The sequence below is a fragment of the Puma concolor genome, chromosome A2, assembly GCF_028749965.1.
Source record: "Puma concolor isolate L17-30 chromosome A2, mPumCon1.1.hap2, whole genome shotgun sequence".
Lineage (NCBI taxonomy): Eukaryota > Metazoa > Chordata > Mammalia > Carnivora > Felidae > Puma > Puma concolor.
The window spans coordinates 96,691,832-96,714,457 of NC_141668.1; the positions used below are offsets into that span (position 1 = coordinate 96,691,832).

The 22,626-nt window shown below is 40.5% G+C and overlaps 1 protein-coding gene across 5 annotated transcripts in view; it reads left to right on the forward strand.

The window, feature by feature from the left end:
* SUGCT (succinyl-CoA:glutarate-CoA transferase) overlaps window positions 1–22,626 on the forward strand; it is a 781,793-nt gene that overhangs the window by 341,059 nt on the left and 418,108 nt on the right. For all 5 annotated transcript variants that reach the window (XM_086697015.1, XM_086697014.1, XM_025929553.2 and 2 more), the window contains 2 exons: window positions 6,001–6,072; window positions 13,845–13,942. In XM_086697015.1, coding sequence (XP_086553141.1) covers window positions 6,001–6,072; window positions 13,845–13,942 — 170 coding nt within the window. The remainder of the gene's footprint in view (window positions 1–6,000; window positions 6,073–13,844; window positions 13,943–22,626) is intronic.

Genomic DNA, 22,626 nt, shown 5'->3' on the forward strand with positions numbered 1-22,626 from the left:
TTTCTTCTGACCATACGTTCTCATTTCTTACAATATGGATGGGCTGAGAATTTTCCAAATTTTCAATTTCTGTTTCCTTTTTTCCTGAACGATTCTGTAAGTAATTTCTCTTTTTTCACATTGTACTATTGTTGCACCTTCAACATTTTGTTTAGAAATATCTTCAGCTTGGGAAGATACTTCAACTTGGGTGGCCCAGTTGGTTAAGCATCTGACTTCCGCTCAGGTCATGATCTCACGGTTCACGAGTTCAAACCCCACATCGGGCTCTGTGCTGACAGCTCAGAGCCTGGAGCCTGCTTCAGATTCTGTGTCTCCCTTTTTCTCTGCCCCTTCCCTGCTCGTTCTCTCTCTGTCTCTCTCTCTCTCTCTCTCAAAAATAAATAAATAAATAAATAAATAAATAAACAAACAAACAAACAAACAGGGGCACCTGGGTGGTTCAGTCGGTTAAGCATCCAACTTCAGGTCAGGTCATGATCTTGTGGTTCAATGAGTTCAAACCCCGCGTTGGGCTCTGAACTGACAGCTCAGAGCCTGGAGCCTGCTTCGGCATCTGTGGCTCCCTCTCCCCCTGCCCCTCCCTTGCTCACACTCTGTCTCTCTTTGTCTCTCAATAAACAAATAAAGGTTAAAAAATTTTTTTAAATAAACAAATAAACATTAGAAATGTCTCCAGCTGAATACCTAATTTCATCACTTGCAAGCTCTACCTTCCACAAAAAACTGGAGCAGGAGCCCAGTCCAGCCCAGTTCTTTGACGCTTTGTAACAAGGATTGCCTTGCCTCCAGTTTCCAAATAGGAGTTCCTTATTTCCACCTGAGACCTCATCAAAATGGCCTTTCCTGCCCATATTTCTAAACATTCTGTTCAGCGTTCCTTAAGTATTCTCTAAGAAGATTGAGATGTTCTAAAGATGTTCTCTCCCCTTTTCTTTCTGAGCTCTCAATGGAATTGCCCTGAGCAGTCAGTTCATAGCAATGTAGGCTTTTTCTAGCATAAACCCCAGATCTCTTCCAGTCTCTCTACCCATTGCCTGGCTCTAAACTGCTTGTGCACTTTTAGGTATTTGTTACAGTGGCATCCCACTCCTCAGTATCAGTTTCTTAACCCACTTGTGCTGCTATAACAGAACACGATAGTCTGTGTGGCTAAGCAACAGACATTTATTTCTCACAGTTCTCAAGGTGGGGAAGTCCAAGATCTGGGCACTGGCAGATTTAGTTCCTGGTGGGGACCTACTTCCTGATTCACAGATGGCTATGTTCTTGTTCCTGTTAATCTTAAAAACAAAACTGTCAGTTATTTTATCAGCAATCAGCAAAAATGGCCTATTTGGGAATGACAGAGAACTACAACTTAGGACATGAAAGCTACAACAAAACCATAGGCAAGTCCAAAAAAAAAAAAAAAAAAGGAGAGGAATGTCATTTTATGGAGATGAAGGGGGAAGTTGGGAGAATTTGTTTTGAATGAAAGTCTATTGGAGAAAAGCAAGAGTTCCGAGTGATGATGGTCTCTCATTGGCTGAGTTGCAGGGGCAGTTGATCTCTTGTGGAGGATTCAGTGGACAAGCCACTTTTGAACCACATGGGTGTGAATGGCACAAGTCCATGTACACTTGGAAATTTTTCAATAAGTACAGTACAGTACTGTAAATGTATCGTACTTCCTTATGACTCTCTTTTTTTTTAAAAAATTTTTTTTTTCAACGTTTATTTATTTTTGGGACAGAGAGAGACAGAGCATGAACGGGGGAGGGTCAGAGAGAGAGGGAGACACAGAATCGGAAACAGGCTCCAGGCTCTGAGCCATCAGCCCAGAGCCTGACGCGGGGCTCGAACTCACAGACCGCGAGATCATGACCTGGCTGAAGTCGGACGCTTAACCGACTGCGCCACCCAGGCGCCCCACCTTATGACTCTCTTAATAACATTTTCTTTTCTCTGATTTACTTCATTGTAAGAATCCAGTGTATAATACACATAAGATACAAAATGTGCTAATTGACTATTCATGTTATTGCTAAGCCTCATGGTCAACAGTAGGCTATCAGTAGTTAAGTTTTGGGGCGTCAAAAGTTACACGTGGATTGGGGCGCCTGGGTGGCGCAGTCGGTTAAGCGTCCGACTTCAGCCAGGTCACGATCTCGCGGTCCGTGTGTTCGAGCCCCGCGTCAGGCTCTGGGCTGATGGCTCAGAGCCTGGAGCCTGTTTCCGACTCTGTGTCTCCCTTTCTCTCTCTGCGTCTCCCTTTCTCTCTCTGCCCCTCCCCCGTTCATGCTCTGTCTCTCTCTGTCCCAAAAATAAATAAACGTTGAAAAAAAAATTAAAAAAAAAAAAAGTTACACGTGGATTTTCAGCTGTATGTATGCATGTGTGGGTTGCCATTGTTCAAGGGTCAATCGTACATGTTTCCTGTGAGGCCTTCCTTTCCTGTTGATGACTCTTGTGTTGGGGTCTGTAATGGACAGCTATTCTTGTAATTGACGCTTGTCAATTACAAGTGATACAGCTTTTCCTTTTAGTCTCCTGACTCCACTTTAGTGACGTTTCCCTCTATTAATTTTCATACTCCTAATACCATCATATTGGGGTTAGGATTTCAACATGCGACTCTGGGACATAATTATTTACTCTTCAGCCAATACTTTGTTTTTAAGTTTTTACTTAAAATATATTTATTAAATAAACACTGTAGGAACAATAACAGGGAACAAATAAGCATTTAAAGAACTCAATCTTACCTTTATCCTTATAAATCTATTTAATGATCTTTAATTGTGTTTGGTGCTCAGCCACTATGCAGTCTTCATTTTCCTGTGATCATTAACTGGTTATCTCTGCTTAAAGTTTTGAAAGTTTTATATTGATAAAGACATATTTCATGGCATAGCTAAGGCTTAAGGAAGACACACTTCTTCATTAATTAAAAGGGAATGAGGATCTTCAAAAATGTAAACTTGCTGAGTTTTATGTCACTAATCTAAAATTTTAAAGTTTATTTATTTATTTATTTTGAGAGGGAGACAGAAAAGACAGAGGCTGAGCAGAGGAGGGGCAGGGAGAGAGAGAATCCCAAGCAGGCTCTGTACTCTCAGTGTGGAGCCTGACGTGGGGCTCAAACTCACAAACTGTGAGATCATGATCTGAGCCAAAATCAAGAGTCGGATACTTAACCAACTGAGCTACCCAGGCACCTCTAAAATTTTGAAAATCTTTTTTCACATTATACCTGGTAGCATACATTGTTACTTCATATTGCTTATTCACTTCCCAACTCAGATTTTCTCCAGAAAACAAACAAACAAAAAAACAAGCTGACAGTCTGTGTACTTTCATAGTTATCAATGGTTTATTGGGGCATCTCTGTTCAAAATCCTTTGCTCCTCACTCATACCTCCATTGCAAATTCCCTTTCCATAGTTTGAGAAACACCAATGCATTGTTTATAACACAAACTTTGCTTTTGCCCTGTGAACAGGGAAGATAAACTTTTAAAATAGTTCATGTGATATCTTTTTAGTAGCATTCATTACCAAATCAAGCAAAAATGTAAATAGAATAAACCCCATTAATAATGTTTTGCCTGAGATTCATTTTAGCCATGAGTCTATTATATGGAAGCAGTTATCTGAGAGATTTATTACACTTTACGGCCATTTATTAATTGCCTAACATTCTTCAGATATCATGTTAGGTCTAGTAGGAAGAATAAAAAGAAAACATACCATCTTCCAGCTTCGGTTTCCCAGCACCAGACAACGGGACTTTCAATGATGCTGGAAATGCTCTTTATCTACGCTGATATGACAGCCATGGCTTTTGAATGTTTGACATTGTGGCTAGTGGGTCTGTGGAACTGAGCTGTTACTTACATTTTTCTTAATAACATCTCTACTGAGATATAATTGATCTATCATAATTCACTCATGTAAAGTGTACATTACAACAATCTTGGAACATTTTCATCACCCCATCAGGAAACCCAGAACTCATTAGTGGTAGTGGTCACACCCCCAAATTCTCCCCATCTTCTCAGCCCTGGGTGGCCGCCAATCTTTCTGTCTCTATGGATTTCCCTATTTTGGACATATCATATAAATGCTATCAAAATATGTGGTCTTTTGTGACTGGCTAATTTAATTTTAGTTTATTTAAATTTAATAGCCACATGCGGCTAATGGCTATTATAGGAAGCAAGTGAAGTGAAAGACACATACAGATCCTGAAGGCTAAGAAGAAGATAATTCTGAGAAAGGGGAATGCGGAATACAGGTCAGAGAGATTGGAGATGAACCGAAATGGAGCCTAGTGATAAGACAGGTTCCTGGAGGAAGGGATGGTTAACAGTACCAAATAATACAGAGGGGTCAAGAAAGAATAGTTTCAGTGTAAAGATCGGATAAAAATCCTGATGACAAAGGGCATTGGCATGTGGCGTTGATGAAGAAGTGTAGGCAGGTGGAATTTTATATCATTCAGAGATGGAGGGAAGGAAGAAAATTTCAAGATAGCCTGAGAAGGATAACAGGATTGATAGAAATTTTGTTTTGTTGCTGTTAATATTTTTAGTGTAGACGTGAGCCTATATGTAGGCAGAAAGAAAAGGATCTAGTCGGAATGAAGAGATTAAGGATGATTGAGCAAGGTTCTGAGGGATATGAGTGAGGGTGGGACCAGGGTTTTTATTTTTTTTTTTTAAATTTTTTTTTTCAACGTTTATTTATTTTTGGGACAGAGAGAGACAGAGCATGAATGGGGGAGGGGCAGAGAGAGAGGGAGACACAGAATCGGAAACAGGCTCCAGGCTCCGAGCCATCAGCCCAGAGCCCGACGCGGGGCTCGAACTCACGGACCGCGAGATCGTGACCTGGCTGAAGTCGGACGCTTAACCGACTGCACCACCCAGGCGCCCCAGGGACCAGGGTTTTTAGTATAGGAGCAAGCCCTGGCAAGGAAGATTGAAGTCATCTTTCTCAGAGGCAGGAGTAAGTAAAGAAAGAGTAGGTGAAAATACAGAGTAATGTTTATATAGAAAAGAAGGAAACTAAAGGAACTCATTTAAGAAAGTGGGAATGAGGCCTTCTGTGGGTAAAATTTGGTTCCTCCAACCATCACTGTGATCAAATGTGGAGAAGAGAGTTCTCCAGATGCTCTGGGAGGTGAGTGTATCAATTTCTTATATTCTTGTTGCTGCTCAAATGAATGTGTCTCCTAGAAGCAACAAACGTTTTCAAGTACATAAAAACCACATGAGGTTCAGAGATCCACATGTGTCAATTTTCACTTAATGAAAAGTAAATTGTCCAAAAGTTTACATATGAGATCTTCAAAGATAAAATGTATCAGTGTATGCATCCTCCCTTCCACCCTCCCTTCCTCCCTCCTCCCTCCCTGTTTCCTTCCTTCCTTCCTTCCTTCCTTCCTTCCTTCCTTCCTTCCTTCCTTCCTTCCTTCCTTCCTTCCTCCCTCCCTCCCTCCCTCCCTCTCTCCCTCCCTCCCATTCATTTATTTTTCTTTCAGTTTGTAGAAAACATTGCATCCTCTTGCTCTTTTCCCTCCAAGGAAAAATGGAAACAAACAAAATATAAAACTTTGGAAAAGCCCAACATTAATCCATACTATAATGAATACAGAATTTCATGTTATGCATTATAATAAAACTGTTTTAGTTTAATTTAGTATTTTCTTTATTTTTCCAAGCCGTGTTACAACAGTTAGTGGAAGAGCCAGGAAGTGCTTTGAAAATCCCAAATTAACAAAAACAAAACAAAACAAAACAAAAGAAACCAACTATGCAAATATAAGAACAAAATCTACTAATTAATATTTATTTAATTAGTAATGTACTTTAGAACATGCTTTCTATATAGAAGTTTTAGAAATTAAAGCTAACTTTTATGGTATTTTCAATATATAAAGTTATATATTCATGTATCTATGTATTTGTATGTATGTATGTATGTATGTACTTATGTATTTATTGATTTCTTTTAGGCTTTTAAAACCAAGGATGGATATCTTGTAGTTGGAGCAGGAAGTAACCAACAGTTTGCTACTGTGTGCAAGGTAATCTTGAATCACTGGGGTGGGCGGATGACCTGTGCAACAACTCGTTTTGTATACAGCCAGGAAAGTTCAGTTTTGCCTAGAACAATGTTGTTAAGTCTACAGCCAACTCCAGACCCCTTGCCTTCACACCTAACAATGTGCCATCTTGATATGTACAAGTGCTCGGGACATGGTCTGAATTAGCATTCTAACTATATGTTTTTTTCAGGTTATCTGGCTGTATTTTGAAATGAATCATAGTACATAGGAACCTAAATTATCCTCAAACAGGACCTGACTACCAGTCCAATGAAAAAAAAAGGAAAGAAAAAAATGCACTAAAATTTTTTTAAAAATGTTTATTTATTTTTGAGAGAAAGAGACACAGAATGTGAGGGGGAGGGACAGAGAGAGAGAGAGAGAGAGAGAGAGAGAGAGAGAGACACGGAATCTGAAGCAGGCTCCAGGCTCTGAGCTGTCAGCACAGAGCCCCATGTGGGGCTTGAATCCATAAACCAAACCATGAGATCATGACCTGAACCTATGTCAGATGCTTAACTGACTGAGCCACCCAGGTGCCCCCAAAAAAATGCATTTTAAAGGGAATTTTATTGCCAGGATATTTTTCTTTTCTCTTTCCTTTCTTTTTTCTTTTTCTTTTTTTCTTTTTTTTCTTTTGTTTTTGTAATAACATGAGATCTAATTAGGCCCAAATACAGTATAATACCAAATTTATTGTATTAACCACTAGAAAACTAAAAACAACTTTTCACATTAGCTTTTAATTTTGCAGAATACCTTTCTGCAAAATTCATGTTTTAAGGTGTTAGCAATTAAGGTTATATTAAAGATGTTGCTACTCATTGGGTTTAAAAAAAGGCCTTGGAATAGTTTGAGATAATTTTATATTGAAGATTTTACATTTTTGGCATCACTTAGACACTTTTTTTATTTGATGTCTTTACTACTTACCTAGATTTTAGGGTTTTTTATATTTGCTTTTATTTAAGTCTTTAGGTTCCCGTTCACTTTTTCCAGTTCTAGTCCCAGAAGTATGATCTAGCTTTAAAAATATGTATTTAAGTTTTTTTTTTTAATTTTTCTTTCCTGTAGGGGAAAGGCCTCACCTGTTGAGGACGTTTTAATTTTTTTGCGCTCCTCATACGTACCACTGTGAACTTCCGGCGTTATTAAAGATGCCCAAATATTCCTTAGAGGAGCCTTCTTTATTGCAGTTAGCCTGCTAGAACCTTCTGTATTGCAGTTAACCTGCTATGCACAAAAATTCTTTATTGTGGTGCCTCTTTTACAGGAGAGGGTAGGGAGCGCAGCTCAAAACCACAGCAAAGGGGTGGGATGTACCAGGGAGAAGGTGACAAATGGAGCTGGTTCCTATGGCAGTGAGGGCTGGAACATCTGAGGTGGGGAAGAGGGAGCTTTCATAACGGTGACTCTGAGTAAGTGTAGAGAAAATTGATTCAAACATTTGATCCAGGATCAAAGAATCTTTATTATGAACGGTCAACGTTAAAAATATGAAACATACGGAAGCCGTTGCCTGTGAAGTCATTTGCGTACTCTAGCCACAGAGATGTAAAAGCCAGTTCATTGCTATAAATGAGTACAGATTTTCTTCCTGGGCCATATGTTTTGGAGTTTTCTCTCTCCAGAAAGGGGGGCGGGGTGGGGGGGGGGTAGAAATTACTGGTTGACATATTCTTCACTGTTGAAAATAACTGTACTGAGCTCTTTTTATTTTTGATTCATTACTGCTGATCAGTTTGAAACTTTTGAACTTCCTCATAAATATCCATAAGAACATTTTTTTTTGGAAAAGATTTTTATTTCAAAGCAGAATATTTGCCATAAGTCTGAGTACTAAAATATGACTTACTGTGCTGGTGTGTTAGGATACGTTTGTTTAAAAGGAGACCATCAGAGGGCCTTTGAGAGTGGTACACTTGACCTTGTTTTTCCATATGTGAGTTAGGAATGATAATCCCTGTTATGAGCCCGTAAGACAATGTCTATCAAATTCTTTGAAACACTCAGAAGAAAATTTTTATGTGTCCAGGATTTTAATGCTATTTACATCACTTACTAGGCATCTTGACCAAACATTGCAATCTGATTGATTTTTTTTAACCTTCATAATTATATCCTTACATGTAAACTTGCCCTATAAAACCTTTTAATCTGAGAAAAATGCTCTGTTCCCTTATGCCATGTATAGTGGGTTTCTTATAAGTATTTTTGGTTCAGATTTATCTGTTGCGAAGGGGCTTGTGATTCAAATTGACCTTACGGAAGACGAAGTTCCCAGGTTTTCACATGATGCCCATCAATTGCTCTTTTGCCAATTAAGACCATCATAAAAGATAGGGTGGCTCAGGTGCCTGGGTAGCTCAGTCGGTTGAATGTCAGACTTCAGCTCAAGTCATGATCTTGCAGTCAGTGAGTTTGAGCCCCCCACATCAGGCTCTGTGCTGACAGCTCAGAGCCTAGAGTCTGCTATGGCTTCTGTGTCTCCCTCTCTGCCCCTTCCTCACTCATGCTCTGTCTCTCTCTCTCTCTCTCAAAAAATAAACAAACATCAAAAAAAAAAAAAAAAAGAAAGAAAGAAAGATAGGGAGGCTCTACCTCCTAGGGAGAAATACAGCAGTATTGTCTGTGATGAATGAGTAGAATTTACTTGGGCCTAATCTCTTTCCAAAATTGAAACAGATCTACTGGCTGACTAATACTTCTGGGGCAGGGGGTCCTATTAAGGAGCTCTTATTGTCAGGAATTAGGGTGAGAACAAGAGCAATTGGGTTCAAGGCTTGGGGTTCAGAAAATCTTCCTGCATATAAACCGAACCTTGGCTTAGAACAAATCCCATTTTATGTCTCTTAACGTGATACAGAAGAGTAGGCAACATGAGCATATGTAAGCTATTTTAAGCTGATTGATGCCAACACTAATGGGTATTCCTATTTGAAGTACATTGACATCCTTTCAAAAGTCATTTAGACTGAAAGTTTCTTTTATTGGAGGCAATATGCATTGGTTCTCAACTCTAGCATGCATAGGAAATCTCCTTGAGCTTCATACCCAAAGATTTTGACTTAGTGTGTCTGAGGTGGGGTATGGGAAACTTCAATTTCAGTAAGCGTTGTAGCTGATTTTGGAGCAGGTGGTTTGAGGACGTTATAGCATAGTTCTAAGGCATACTGTGAGTCTTGGAGATAGTCAGGTGACCTCTGGCAAGATGCTTAATCTTTGTTAAGCATCTGTGTTCTCATGGCAAAATGAAGATTATAATACATGACTATGCTAATATATAACTTTTGGGATTTTGCAAGAGTTAGATTGGATAAGTAAAATAGTCTGTCTAGTCCTAACTCACAGTATGCACTTAATAAATGGTCTCTATAAAAATTACATTTGTGGGGGGAATCTGGGTGACTCAGTCGGTTAAGCAACCAACTCTTGACTCAGCTCAGGTCATGATCTCTTTGTGAGATTGAGCCTCCTGTAGGGCTCTGTATGGACAGCACGAAGCCTGCTTGGGATTCTCTCTCTCCCTTTCTCTCTGTCCCCCCCCCCCCACTTGCTGTCTCTCTCTCTCTGTGTCTCTCTTTCTCTCTCTCTCTGTCTCTCAAAATAAATAAATCTTAAAAAATTGGGTTTGGAGAATCTGGTTCTGGTTAAGATAAAGTAAGCACACTTCTCCCTATCTCTTCCGTTGAACGCAGCGATAAAACCTGGATAGAATGCACGGAGCCATCTATGAGAGGGCGTAAGAGGGCTCTGAGAAGTAAGTAGTAGGAGGAGAATTGGGGAAGAACACCAGAATTTAAAGTATCTCTAAGGCAGCAGTAAGTTTCTGTGCAATGACTTCCTTATACAGTGGAGCCTGAAACATGGAAGTAAGCACTAGGAAACAGAGCTGAGCCCTACGAGATGCCCTTTCTTCCTAGAGTGAGGACCACAAAAGTGAGCTCTAATAGCAGAGAGAGTGTGGAAATCCTCCGTCTTTTCTCCCTCTCCATTTTCTCATGCCCCACCCCACAAACAACCCCTGTAATGGCATCAGCAGATGAACAGGAACTAAAACTCTGAGGAAGGAGAACTTTCCTCTTTATCTCTGAGCAGTGATCCCCCAGAAAGAGGGGTGAATCCCTGTAGCCTTTTTCTCTCCCCCCACTGCTTGGCCTCCACCCTGCAAGTCTGCTGGGGAGTAGGCTACCTAAGGGGGAGCCCCAGGGAACTGGAAAGAGACTGCAGAGAGGCAGGAGCTGTGGAAAGCAATCCTTGAAGTTGTTGGTGAACCCCGCACTCACCTCTGAGCTGCACATACACTGATCTGGTGCTAACCAGCACCCCAGAGGAGTTGAGGACTGAGTTACGGAACAGATGACTGCCCAGGTGGCAGCATGACCATTAAGTAGGGCACATGTGGGACAGATTTGAATAGCACTGCATGCGCTCAGAACTCCACTACCTCTAGAACCAAAGCACACCAAAGGTGGGTTGTGGGACTCACAGCCAGGACCTCACCAGGTCAACTGCTTGCTAAACACAATAACAACAAGATTTTTCTGTAGGATTTAAACAAGACCCAGAGGCTCATAATATAATATTTAAAACGTCCAGGATACAATCCAAAATTACTCAGCATATGCAGAGCCAGAGCTTGCATGAGAAAAGACAGTCAATAAATGCCAATGCCAAGATGACACAGATGTTGGAATTAATTTACAAAGGCTTTAAAACAGCTATTATAAAAATGCTCCGATAGGCATCACAGACTTTGTGGAAATAAATGGAAAAATAGAAATGTCCCGCAAAGAAATAGAAGATATGAAGAAGAACCAACTAGAAATTCTAGGATGGAAAAATACAGCCACCAAATAAAAAAAAAAAAAAAGCATCTCCTCACTGGGTGAGCCCAATAACACAATGGGGATGACAGAGGAAACTAGTCATGGAACTCGAAGATAGATAAGTAGAAATCATTCAGTCTGAACCACAGAGAAAGAAAAAAAGAGTCACCTCCCCAAAAGTCTATGCTGAAAAAATATTTGAAGATGTAATTGCTGAAAACTTCCCAAATTTGGCAAAAGACAAAAACCTACAGATTTAATAATTTCAGCGAACCCCAAATAGGATCAACCCCAATAAATCCATGCACAAACACACCCAAGACTACCCGCTGAAAAGGAAAGACCAAGGCAGATGTTTTGAAAGCACCCGGAGAAAAACGATATATTACCTGTGGGGGACACGGACACAATTGACTGCAGATTTTTCGTAAGAACCTGGGAGCCCAGAGAGAAGTGGCACAGAGGTGTCCTCCCTGAACTCTATATCCGGTAGAAATATTCTCAGAAAATGAAGGTTAATTAAAGACATTCTCCCTCCCTGTCTCCCCGCCTTCCTCTTTCCCATCCTTCTCTTTTGAACAAACCCATACTTCATTATTTCTTTTGGGGGAAAATGCACCTCGTTGGAATGCTTCCCATGGATTTAGTGCTCAAGATGTCAGGCACTTTCACTGACATGACTTCATTCCGTCCCAGGCAACACTGCTTCGAGCACGTAAGCAATGGTTGCGATCACAGCACCCGGAATGAAGCGGTCTCTCTAGGAACATTTTGAATGGCAGCGTGGCTGAACACAGAACGATAATTATTGTGACCCACTGTTTCGTATCAACTTTCAAATAGAAAAGAGGTCTAATATGTCAAGTTTAGAGAAGGACATATGAGGATATCCTGGTTCCCATTGAGTAAAATCACTGAGTGTTTTTTTTGTTTTTTTTTTTAAACATTTATTCAGTTTTTGAGAGACAGAGAGAGACAGAGCATGAGGGGGGAGGGACAAAGAGAGAGGGAGACACAGAATCCAAAGCAGGCTCCAGGCTCTGAGCTGTCAGTACAGAGTCCAATGTGGGGCTCTAACCCACAAACTTTGAGACCATGACTTGAGCCAAAGTCAGATGCTCAACTGACTGAGCCACCCAGGCGCCCCACTGAGTGTTTTTTATTTTATTTTTTTAATGTAGCTTATACTATTTCTGGGTGAGGCTAGATTTACAGATTTAACCTGTGATTTGGTGAAGGCACTTGCTTTTCCTTGAAATGACTTATTCATTCTTGGGGAGGGAAGAGGTTTCCATTCCTGGACAAGGCTGGAGGCCATTCTGGGATCAGGTGTGGTGACAGGGAGGGTTTGAGAAAGGACGCTCTATGTGGTGTCGCTTTTTAAACTCTGGGAGAGTAACGCTGTCTTTATTATTCCTAAAGGAAATGAATAAGTGAACCATGCAAAAGAGAAATGACACCGTGGAGATGCTCTCTTTACTCCAGGGAACCTTCTTCACTTCTCTGTCCTTTGTGAGATGATTAATGGATTGATTTTATTTAAACTGTGGGAAACAAATGAAACCATTAAATGTTTATATTTAAAGCAAATACATTACTAGAGGTAGTGAAGCTTTCTGTGGGCCACATGGCCTGCCCAGAACCCATAAATGCTCCTTCTGACTTTCCAACACAACTGCCAAACACTGCCTCCACACATTCTTTATAAAACTTCTTTTCCATTCCAAATCCACTTGGTACTTTCATTACGGTCTTGTTAAAATTGCAAGATGTCCAAAGGGACTTGCAAGATAGATTTCCCTTTATTGAGGAGGAGCAAAAGAGGAAGTGTATAAAAGCATTTCTATTTGTTATTCCTTCAGGGAGACATATTAAAGAAAAATAGTGACACTTCTATAGGAAGAATATCTTTTAATTTGACATTATTTTAATGGTGAGCATTTGGGGCAAATGTATATGCTTTTCCTCTATTTTAGCACCTTGTACAACATCCTGGATTGGACTTCTGGGACAGATAATATTATTTTATTTACATGTGGAACAAATAAGTGAATGTACCTACAAGATATATGTTGATCGTGGGCTTTGTGAAAGTGCAGACAAGTACTTATGATATTGGTTCTCAGAATTAGGTCCGTTTTATCCAGTTTTGTATCTCTCTACTTACTCTCTCCAGACAAGCTTATGATGGGGATCTGATAACTCTTTCTATGCTCCTGTTTGTAGGTACCTACACAAATGTAGCAAAAACTTCTCATAAATGACAAACTCAGTCACAACATTACCCATATTAAAAAAATTTTTTGTACCGTTTATTCATTTTTCAGAGACAGAGAGACAGAGAGTGAGTGGGGGAGGGGCAGAGAGAGAGGGAGACACAGAATCCGTAGCAGCATCCAGGCTCCGAGCTGTCAGCACAGTCCGACATGGGGTTTGAACTCACTGACCGTGAGAATATAACCTGAGCCAAAGTCAGATGCTCAACTGACTGAGCCACCCAGGCCCCTCAACATTACCCATCTTGATTGCATGATCCTTCCCTCTATATTCCTTTGCTGTTCTATATGCTTTTGTCTGGAAGCATAAAGGTCAGCAAAGGATGGTGTTGGGAAGGGTGTGGTAGTCGCTGAACACTTGCACTCACAGGCAGGTACCCCCCAAATCGTGAATTATACATTAAGATTATTTTTCCTGGGGGCGCCTGGGTGGCTCAGTGGCTTAAGCATCAGACTCTTGATTTCCTCTCAGGTCATGACCTCAGGGTTCATGAGTTCAAACCCTGAGTCAGGCTCTGTGCTGACAGCACAGACACTGCTTGGGATTCTCTCTCTCCTTCTCTTTCTCTATCCCTCCACCTCCCTCTTGCTCTTTCAAAAGTAAGTAAATAAATAAATGTTAAAAAACATTATTTTTCCCTTTTAGATCTTGAATTTGCCTGAACTGATTGATGACTCCAAGTATAAAACTAACCACCTTCGGGTACAGAATAGAAAAGAGCTTATCAAAATACTATCTGCACGGTAAGCTTGGATCTACTGTGTGTACACTTAAGAATTAATGTCATTAGCATTTACCTGGGTTTTTTTGTTTGTTTGTTTTTTGGTGTTCTTTTTTGCCTTATTTAAATTAACTTGTATTTCTTTAACATTTCACAAAGCTGGTTAGTGGAAAGATATTTCAAAGCCATGTTTTTTATTTGAAAACATTTTACATGTCTTATTAAGTACTGAGTCATAACAATGATATAAATAAGAAAGTCAAATGACTTGAATTAGGTTGCTCTTCTGTAGCATGTGAGTGTTTGGGATTAGTCTATTATGAATTCTAATAACAACAATACTACTAGTAATAATGATTACTAGTAGTAATAATGATTTAACATTTTTTTTACCTTTTACTGTTTAAACAGTCTACATATCTGACCCCTTTTAACCCTTACAATCATTCTGTGAGGTAAATTCTATTCCTATTTTACAGATAAGGAAACTGAGGCAAAGAACGGTGAAGTCAAAAGTTTGTTGGCTTTTCTGTTCTCCTGTGCAGTTTATCATGATGACGTCTGGAAAATGCCAGATTGAGTTATGGGTCATAAAGGATTAATGCTAGTCAATTAGAGCATTTGATTTCCAAATTATAACATTCATGTCAGGTTTTGCTTTCATTAAAACCTGTATCAGTCCTTCAGGTATCCCTCAGAAAAGGGTACCAATCCTGCATATTTCCTACCAGTTTTGCTTTTGTTTATGTCTAAACTCCATCTACAGAATAGGCACAGGGTTCTTGTGGATCTAAATGACCACAGAAGCGATTCTTCAGTACGGAACATTTGCTGTCATCATGACCATGAATTAAGTACTTTTGTTCAAATATCATATCTTGTCTTTTGAAAGGGCCCTTGTTTTTCTGTGTAGTATGTACCAAAGTTCTTAGACAATAAGATTCTGCTACTGTAATTTTTATTTCTGTCCCCTTGGTATTTGGGGATCTCTGTGTGAATCAGCAACAATTCATTACCTATTTGCCCTTTCCTGGATCGCAGACACTTCTCCGCAATGCCTGTTTCGCCTTGTGCCCCATGCGGTCACTCAGCGGGGGGCTTTGTGTGGGACTGATGTGCAGAGAATGCAGGAGCCAGAATCAGCCTCCCCTATCCCGGTCATTTGTTAAATATCAGTCTGATTCTACCACAGAGCCTGAGAGCCCTCAGTCATTAACCTTTCTTCACATGAGAATTAGCCATTTATTTCTGCTCTTTGCCTCTCATTTAATTCATTGATAGGACTTTTTCCTTTCACACCACGGTTACCCACTTTCAATAATAGGCATTTGTGAGAACCTTATCAAAAGCTCTTTGAGAGTCTAAATAGATCGTATCCATGCTGTGAGAAGTGGACCCAAGAAAAATACAAAACTGAGGCAGATAAAAGTGTCATCTTCGTACTCAGCTGCTGGCCCCTTTTATAACATCAAGGGCCACAAAGTTACATTACTGGTTTCCCATGTCCTAAGATTTTTCTTCCTTGCTCAATTCTGTGACAGAATTCTGCTGTAGAAAGACTTTTAGTAGCATCTGTAATAGATTAATTTCTATTTTCTCTCTTCATTGTGAATTACATAATTTGTCGCCTTCTTCTTTCTACTCTTAGGCACGCAGAAGTGGAAGTTTCCTCATTGTGGAAACCCATAAGGTTCTTATGTCTTTATTCAGGGCTTAACAAGGAGTTAAGGAATCCAATCACAAGGAAGAGACTGGGGGGTTGTCTTCAGAGAGGAAATTCAATAGGGGAGGTCACATTATCACAGGTCCTGCTGTTAAAGCACAGACCACAGAGAGCCTGCACTGTTTGGAGGCTCTGTTGTGTGAGTGTGTTGATGTTTTTTGGTGCTCTCTTGTGGGAAGCAGTCTTCAGTCTCCGCCAGCTCAAGTCTCTTCTGCGTGATGGATCAAACAGTGATGAGCGGGGAAGATTAGGATATGATTCATTCCCATTTATGACCTTGTCATTTGTTTTTCTGAACAAATGTCACTGGATTCACCGGTACTGTTCAGTGCCTGGCTTTCAGGGGGTCTCTGTGAAAGTTTAAAAGTGTATCATTTTCATTAGCCGATTCTATGTTCTCTATGAAAATTTAAAAATGTTTAGTGGCTCTCTATTATAGGATGAAAGCTGGTCTTTTTAGTCTGACATCATGGTCTTCCACAGTCTGACATGGTTTTTTCTTTCCACCTTTTCTCAACATAAAGGCCCTGCTGTGGCCACACTCCCATTCGGTGGGGTCTTTTGTTCTCTGTCTGGAACGCTTCCCAGACTCACTACGATTCTGAAACATAGTCGTGCTTCCAAGGTCAGTTCCACAGCTTCATGAAACCATCCTCAAATGTCCCTCTTTGGGGTCCCAGTCAGATGACAACACTTGCAGAAAAGCAGGTGTCCTTCCGTGCTTCGTATCCAGCCTACCAGTTAACAAACACAAACAGAATCGGCATTAGCTTGTTGGGAATGGTTCTGTCAGAGGTGTGCTTGACACGCTGTTCTTTTCATTCCGCAGCAGAACCTGTGAATCACAGACACGCTAGCTCCCAACCACAGAAAGGAGGCAGGGAGAAGGGAAGGGGAGAAAGCAGCACTGAGTAGATGCTTTTAATTATCAGGAAAGCATTATTTCCCACTTTACAGATGAATATTCTGAAGTGTAGGGAGATTAGTCTCAAGGTTAGAAACATAGTGAATAGTTAGTTTAGAATTCAAAAGGCTGTATCTTTTCCCTATGTCATATTGCCTCCCCTAAAGTGGTGCACGGAACGTTACCCTGTCTTTGCTTATTTACTCAATAAATATTTATTGATCACTAGGGATAGAGAATAAACGAAACAAAGAACATTGGTGAAAAATATTGCAGGGAAGGAAAATGAGGAGTGCCAAAAGTTGGTCGTGAGGCTATTTCATTTAAGCTGGTCACGGAGAGCTTCTCTGCTTAAGGGACATTTGAGCAGAGTCCTGAAGGAGGTGAGGGAAGGGACCTGCAGAGAACTGGAAGAAGCTCTTTAGGCAGCAGGTGCATGGGTGGGAGTTTAGGGAGTACCAGAGAGGACAGTGAGCCCAAACTCAGTGATCAAAAGGAAGAGTTGGGGGGAGGTGGGTCCAGAGAGAGAGAGAGAGAGAATGGAGGGATGTGGGTCCAGGGTGGGTCCAGGGAGACAGTAGAGATAGTAGGGGGAGGTGGCCAGCAAATCATGTTTAAAATTTATGATAGACTTTATAACAACGTAGTTTCTTAAACTCGTGAAATGAAGGGATTATTTTCATCATATAGTCAGTTTGCTTCTCAGCCACTACTATTTTCTATCCAACCTGAAGACACATTTTTTTCCAGTTTGATTGAGACATGCCTGACATATAACCATGTATTAGTTTAAGGCATACACCATCATGATGTGATATATGCATGTATTGCAAAATGAGCATCCCAGTAAGTTTCGTTGACACCCATCACCTCACACTTACAGATTTCTTTTTCTTGTGTTGGGTTTTAAAATCTCTCCTAGCAACCTTCACATATACAGTATTGTTAACTACAGTCCTCTTTGTGTTCTCCTATGGAATTCATAGACTCTTTTGAAAGCCTACCAGGAAAGCCAGTCGCTTACCTCACTTTTCTGTTATTCCTGCTAAAAATCGTGTGATGCTTCTCTCTGAGCAGCCAGGCTCATTCAGGAAGGCAGCTGCATGTTTTTGTCATCCGCTGAGTTTTCCACAGACAGCACACAGTGTGTCTCAGGTGTTCTCAGGTGTTACTATTTCCCACCCCCCCACCCCCGCCCCCCACCAGGCTGGCCCTGAACAAGTTTTGCTTTTTTTAAATTTCAAGATGGGAGACTTTTCCCTTGGGTTTGCCGTTTTATCCAGGGTGTTGCAGAACGTCTGTTTACCCAGCTGCTAAGACTGAAAACGGTGCAAGGAGAAAGCATGTTAAAAGTCCCCAGCTAAAACAGAAGAGACATAATAGAGACTAATCCAGGGCCCGTTAAAACAAACCCCTTCTCTGCAGCTCCCAGGAGCAATAACTCCTAAGTCGGGGCCCCTGACACACTGAATCAGCACTTTTGCCACCGTGAGGACCTCAAGGGAGAGAGTGAACATCATAACCTGCATCGAAACCAAGAGGAGAAGGTTAAAGATGTTGTGTTAGTAGTTGGGGAAAATAAGAGGAAGACATGAAATGAGGAGGAAGGAGAAGAGAAATGATGGAGAAAATAGAAATATAATTCGCTTTATTTCTCTCCCTTCCTTTCTTCACTGTTACTGGCCACTGGCTCTGTGCCCTTGTCCTGCAGCTACAGAGATGAAACAAAAGATCTGGGCTTGTGAGGAGTTCATTATCTAGTTAGGAAAATAAGCAGGTAAAGCAGTGGCTTAAGTAGTGTTTGCTCAGGGCAACTGGTAAACACACTCACAGGGTGCCCGCAGCCCAGAGAAGGGTAACTCCCTCAACGTGGGCAAGTCCAGGAAGGCTTCCTGGAGGTGGTGCCACCCGAGATGAGTCTGTTTTTTTTTTTTTTTTTTTAATGTTTGTATATTTTTGAAAGAGAGAGAGAGCATGAGCAGGGGAGGGGCAGAGAGAGAGAGAGAGAGAGAGAGAGAGAGAGAGAGACACAGAACACAAGGCAGGCTCCAGGCTCTGAGCTCTCTGCACAGAGCCCAACGCAGGGCTTGAACTTGCAACCTGTGAGATCATGACCTGAGCTGAAGTTGGATGCTTAACTGACTGAGCCACCCAGGCACACCCCCCCCCCCCCCCCGCCCCAGATGAGTCTTGGACAAATAGAATGAGGTGAAGAGAAGAGAAAAGAGAACTCAAAGGAAGAACTATCTGATCAAGTGGAATTTCACAGGGAGAAAAAAAAATAAGGTAACTTGGAAAGAAACTGATGACAACTTTTAAATTGATTTTTGAAAAATGCTGCACATGTTAAGCAAGTGTCTGTCAATATAGTCCTAGTGAAGGCGTTACTAAAAAGTTGGTTACACTAAGATGATATAAATAAAAATTAACAGTGTAAGATAAACTTACCTTTTTTACAATGCTGTGACAATTCCTTTAGTGAAATAGTAATTGGTTTTGGTTTTGAATGATCTGATTTTTCTTAAGTTTCTGATATGTGATTGAATATTTACTTACTTTCAGAGTTTACTGTATTAAAAAACAGTGAAATTTTTTTTATTAAAAAAATTTTTTTTAATGTTTATCTTTGAGAGAGATGGAGGGACAGAGCGTGAGTGGGGGAGGGACAGAGAGAGAGGGAGACACAGAATCCAAAGCAGGCAGGCTCCAGGCTCTGAGCTGTCAGCACAGAGCCCGACATGGGGCTGGAACTCATGAACCGTGAGATCATGACCTGAGTTGAAGTTGGACGCTTAATCGACTGAGCCACCCTGGCACCCCAAAAAACAATGAAATTAAGTGCTGGAGTTCAGGGCCTTCTAAGCGGAAGTGCTAAATAAATATTGGTGAATTGAATCAAAGGTTTATTAAAGAGCTTCATCTAATCTGATCACTTCCAAAATTTGGTATCAAATTATTTTATTTTATTTTTAAATTTAAATTTAATTTTATCATTTTATTAATTTTTTTATTTTAGAGAGAGAGAGGGCACAGGAGAGTGGCAGAAGGAGAGAGAGAAAATCCCAAGCAGGCTTCACACTCAGTACAGAGCCCAATATGGGGCTTGATCCCATGATGCTCAAATTATTTTTTTAATTTTTTTAAAATTTGTTTAATGTTTATTTATTTCTGAGAGAGAGAGAGAGAGAGAGAGAGAGAGAGAGCAGAGGAGGGGCAGAGAGACCCAGAGACAGAATCTGAAGCAGGCTCCAGGCTCTGAGCTGTCAGCACAGAGCCCGACGCAGGGCTCGAACCCATGAACTGTGAGATCATGACCTGAGCTGAAGTCGGATGCTTAACCGACTGAGCCACCCAGGCGCTCCCCAAATTATTTTTAATTGGCTTGTTTAGAATATTGGAGAGTTGGACCTAGAGTGTTTTTTGGCTGTTGGTAGGGAGTTGTATTTTCAAAGGTGCCTGAATATAATGTTAATTTATAAAAACTGACATCTTGGTCTCAATCTGACAAATTTGGTCCTTCTGCTTCCCTGCCTAGGTCTTTCAGGGAGTCTCCACAGCTTTGAGGACAAAGATTGAACTATTTGCCTTAATACATGTAATTGCCTCCTACCTTGTCACCCAAGAACCACCTGCAACTCCTTATAACGTGGCCTGGTGTTTTAATCCTCTGTGTCTTCCCATATGCTCTTTGCTTTTCACTAAAATGATGAAGCTTCTTGGCCTTACTGGCTGCTTCCATTCCTTCCAAATGACCACGAGCCCCAGGAGCCTTTCCTGCCTCACTTGTCTGTTGTAAACAGCCCCTCTGATGCCGCGACATCAAAGCATCCATCGCACCCAACTATCATCAGTTGTCCTCCTTGACAAGACAGTAAAGTTCTTAAATAAGTTTCACATTTCTTAATTTCTTATTTTTTTAAGTTTATTTATTTATTTTTAGAGAGGGGGAGAGCAGGAATGGGGGGAGGGGCAGAGCGAGAGGGAGAGAGAGAATCCCAAGCAGTCTCCACACTGTCAGTGCAGAGTCGGACCTGGGGCTTGATGTCACGAACTGCGAGCTCATGACCTGAGCCTAAATCAAGAGTCGGACACTTGATTGAGTCACCCAAGTGCCCCTCTTATTTTTTTAAAACAATTAAATGTTTTTGAGAGAAGTTTTAGGAGGAAGGTACAGAAAGTTTCCATATATCCCCCTCCCCCACTATCAACACTCCCCACTAGAGTGGTACATTTGGTGCAATTGATGAACCTACATGGACACATCATAAGAGATTATATATCTCTTTTGATTTTTATTTCTAATGCCTGTTGGGTTTCTGGAACTCAATAAACAATCTTTCAGTTAGTCAACGTATTACCCAAGGAGCAATACCATCCAAGTTTGGAAGAAGTGGCCAAAGGGAAAAGAGGACAAATTCCCAGTGTTGTTAAGATAAAAAGAGAACAACGGAATATTACTCAGCCATCACAAGGAATGGAATCTTGCCATTTGCAGTGATGTGGATGGAACTAGAGTGTATTTTGCTGAGCGAAATAAGTCAGTTCAAGAAAGAAAAATACCACATGATTTCACTCATGTGGAATTTAAGAAACAAAACAGATGAACATAGGAAAAAGGAAGGAAAAATAAAATAAGATAAAAACAGAGAAGGGAGGCAAACCGTAAAGAGACTCTTGTTTTTTTAAGTTTATTTATTTATTGAGAGAGAGACAGAAGGAGAGAGAGGGAGAGAAGCCTGATGATCTCACACTATGAGATCCTGACCTGAACTGAAACCAAAAGTCGCTTAACCGAATGAGCCATCCAGGTTCCAAAAGAGACTCTTACCTACAGAGAACAAACTGAGGATTGCTGGAGGGGAGTTGGGTGGGGGATGGGCTAAATGGGCGATGGGCATTAAGGAGGGCACTTGTGATGAGCAATGGGTGTTATATGTAAATGATGAATCACTAAATTCTACTCCTGAAACCAATATTACGAGTATGTTAACTAGCTTGAATTTTAATAAAATCTTGGAAGACAAAGGAAAAAAAAAAAAAAAGAACAATGGTAGCCAGAGATGAAAACTTTCTAAACTAACCTAAGAGGATTGTATTATGATCACTGAATGTCAAAAGGCCTGAATTTGAGGCCAGAGTCTTCCACTAACTCTGTGGCCTTGAACTAGCCCCGATTCTTGGAGCCTCAGGTCCTCATATATATATACAATGTGCATAACGATACCTACACCATAGTGAGAATTACGAACCAGAGCAGGCCTGAGAGCAGCTAGCCCAACACAGCACACAGCAATGTTCGGTCTGTTTTAGGAGAATCTCAATCCCCTAGAATCACAAATCACAGTTCCCCAGTTTTGTTTTTTTTTACCATCAAATTTCTCCTGTATCATTTTTTTTTTACTCATGAACCCCCTATCTTTGAGAAATTTTTCTCTCCCAAGCTGTAAATATTTCATGAATTCCATAATTTTTATTTAATCAAGTTCTATTCAACTGCCAATCAAACCCTGCTTAGGATGATACGAGTATCATTGATTATTGTACTGATTTGATCCCAGTGAAAGGAAAGCAGGATATTGTAGTAGGCCTGTATATCCTTTTTGCAGCTAAATGATTTCTGTTCACCTCTCTTGAAAAATTAAAAATAGCTCACAAGGCTTGGAATAAAGACTTTATTCTTAATGAAGACTGTTAATAGTGCTTAGTTTTTTAAACCAAAATGGACCTTAACGGCCCATAGTCTATTCCCTTTCAAGAGACACTTGTTTCTTGGTGAGGGCGATGAATTTGGAACTTGTGAACACTCCATTTAAGTTATTCCTTGCATTGGTGCCTATACCCTCGTAAAGAACGACACATTTTGCGTTCCTTAGCTGCTATGCTGTGTTAATAGTCTCTATGAAAAGCTTCAGCCGGGGCCTTTGAACTTGGAAAAAAATATGTCCATGAGTTCTCCTGTGTCATTTTTATGGTTAAGTTTTTTCAAAGTTTTAATGGGCATTTTGGCCTTCCTGAAAGCTATTGACTTTAATTATCTGCTAAATAACATCTGTAATTTCCTTAATTTTTATTCTTAGTA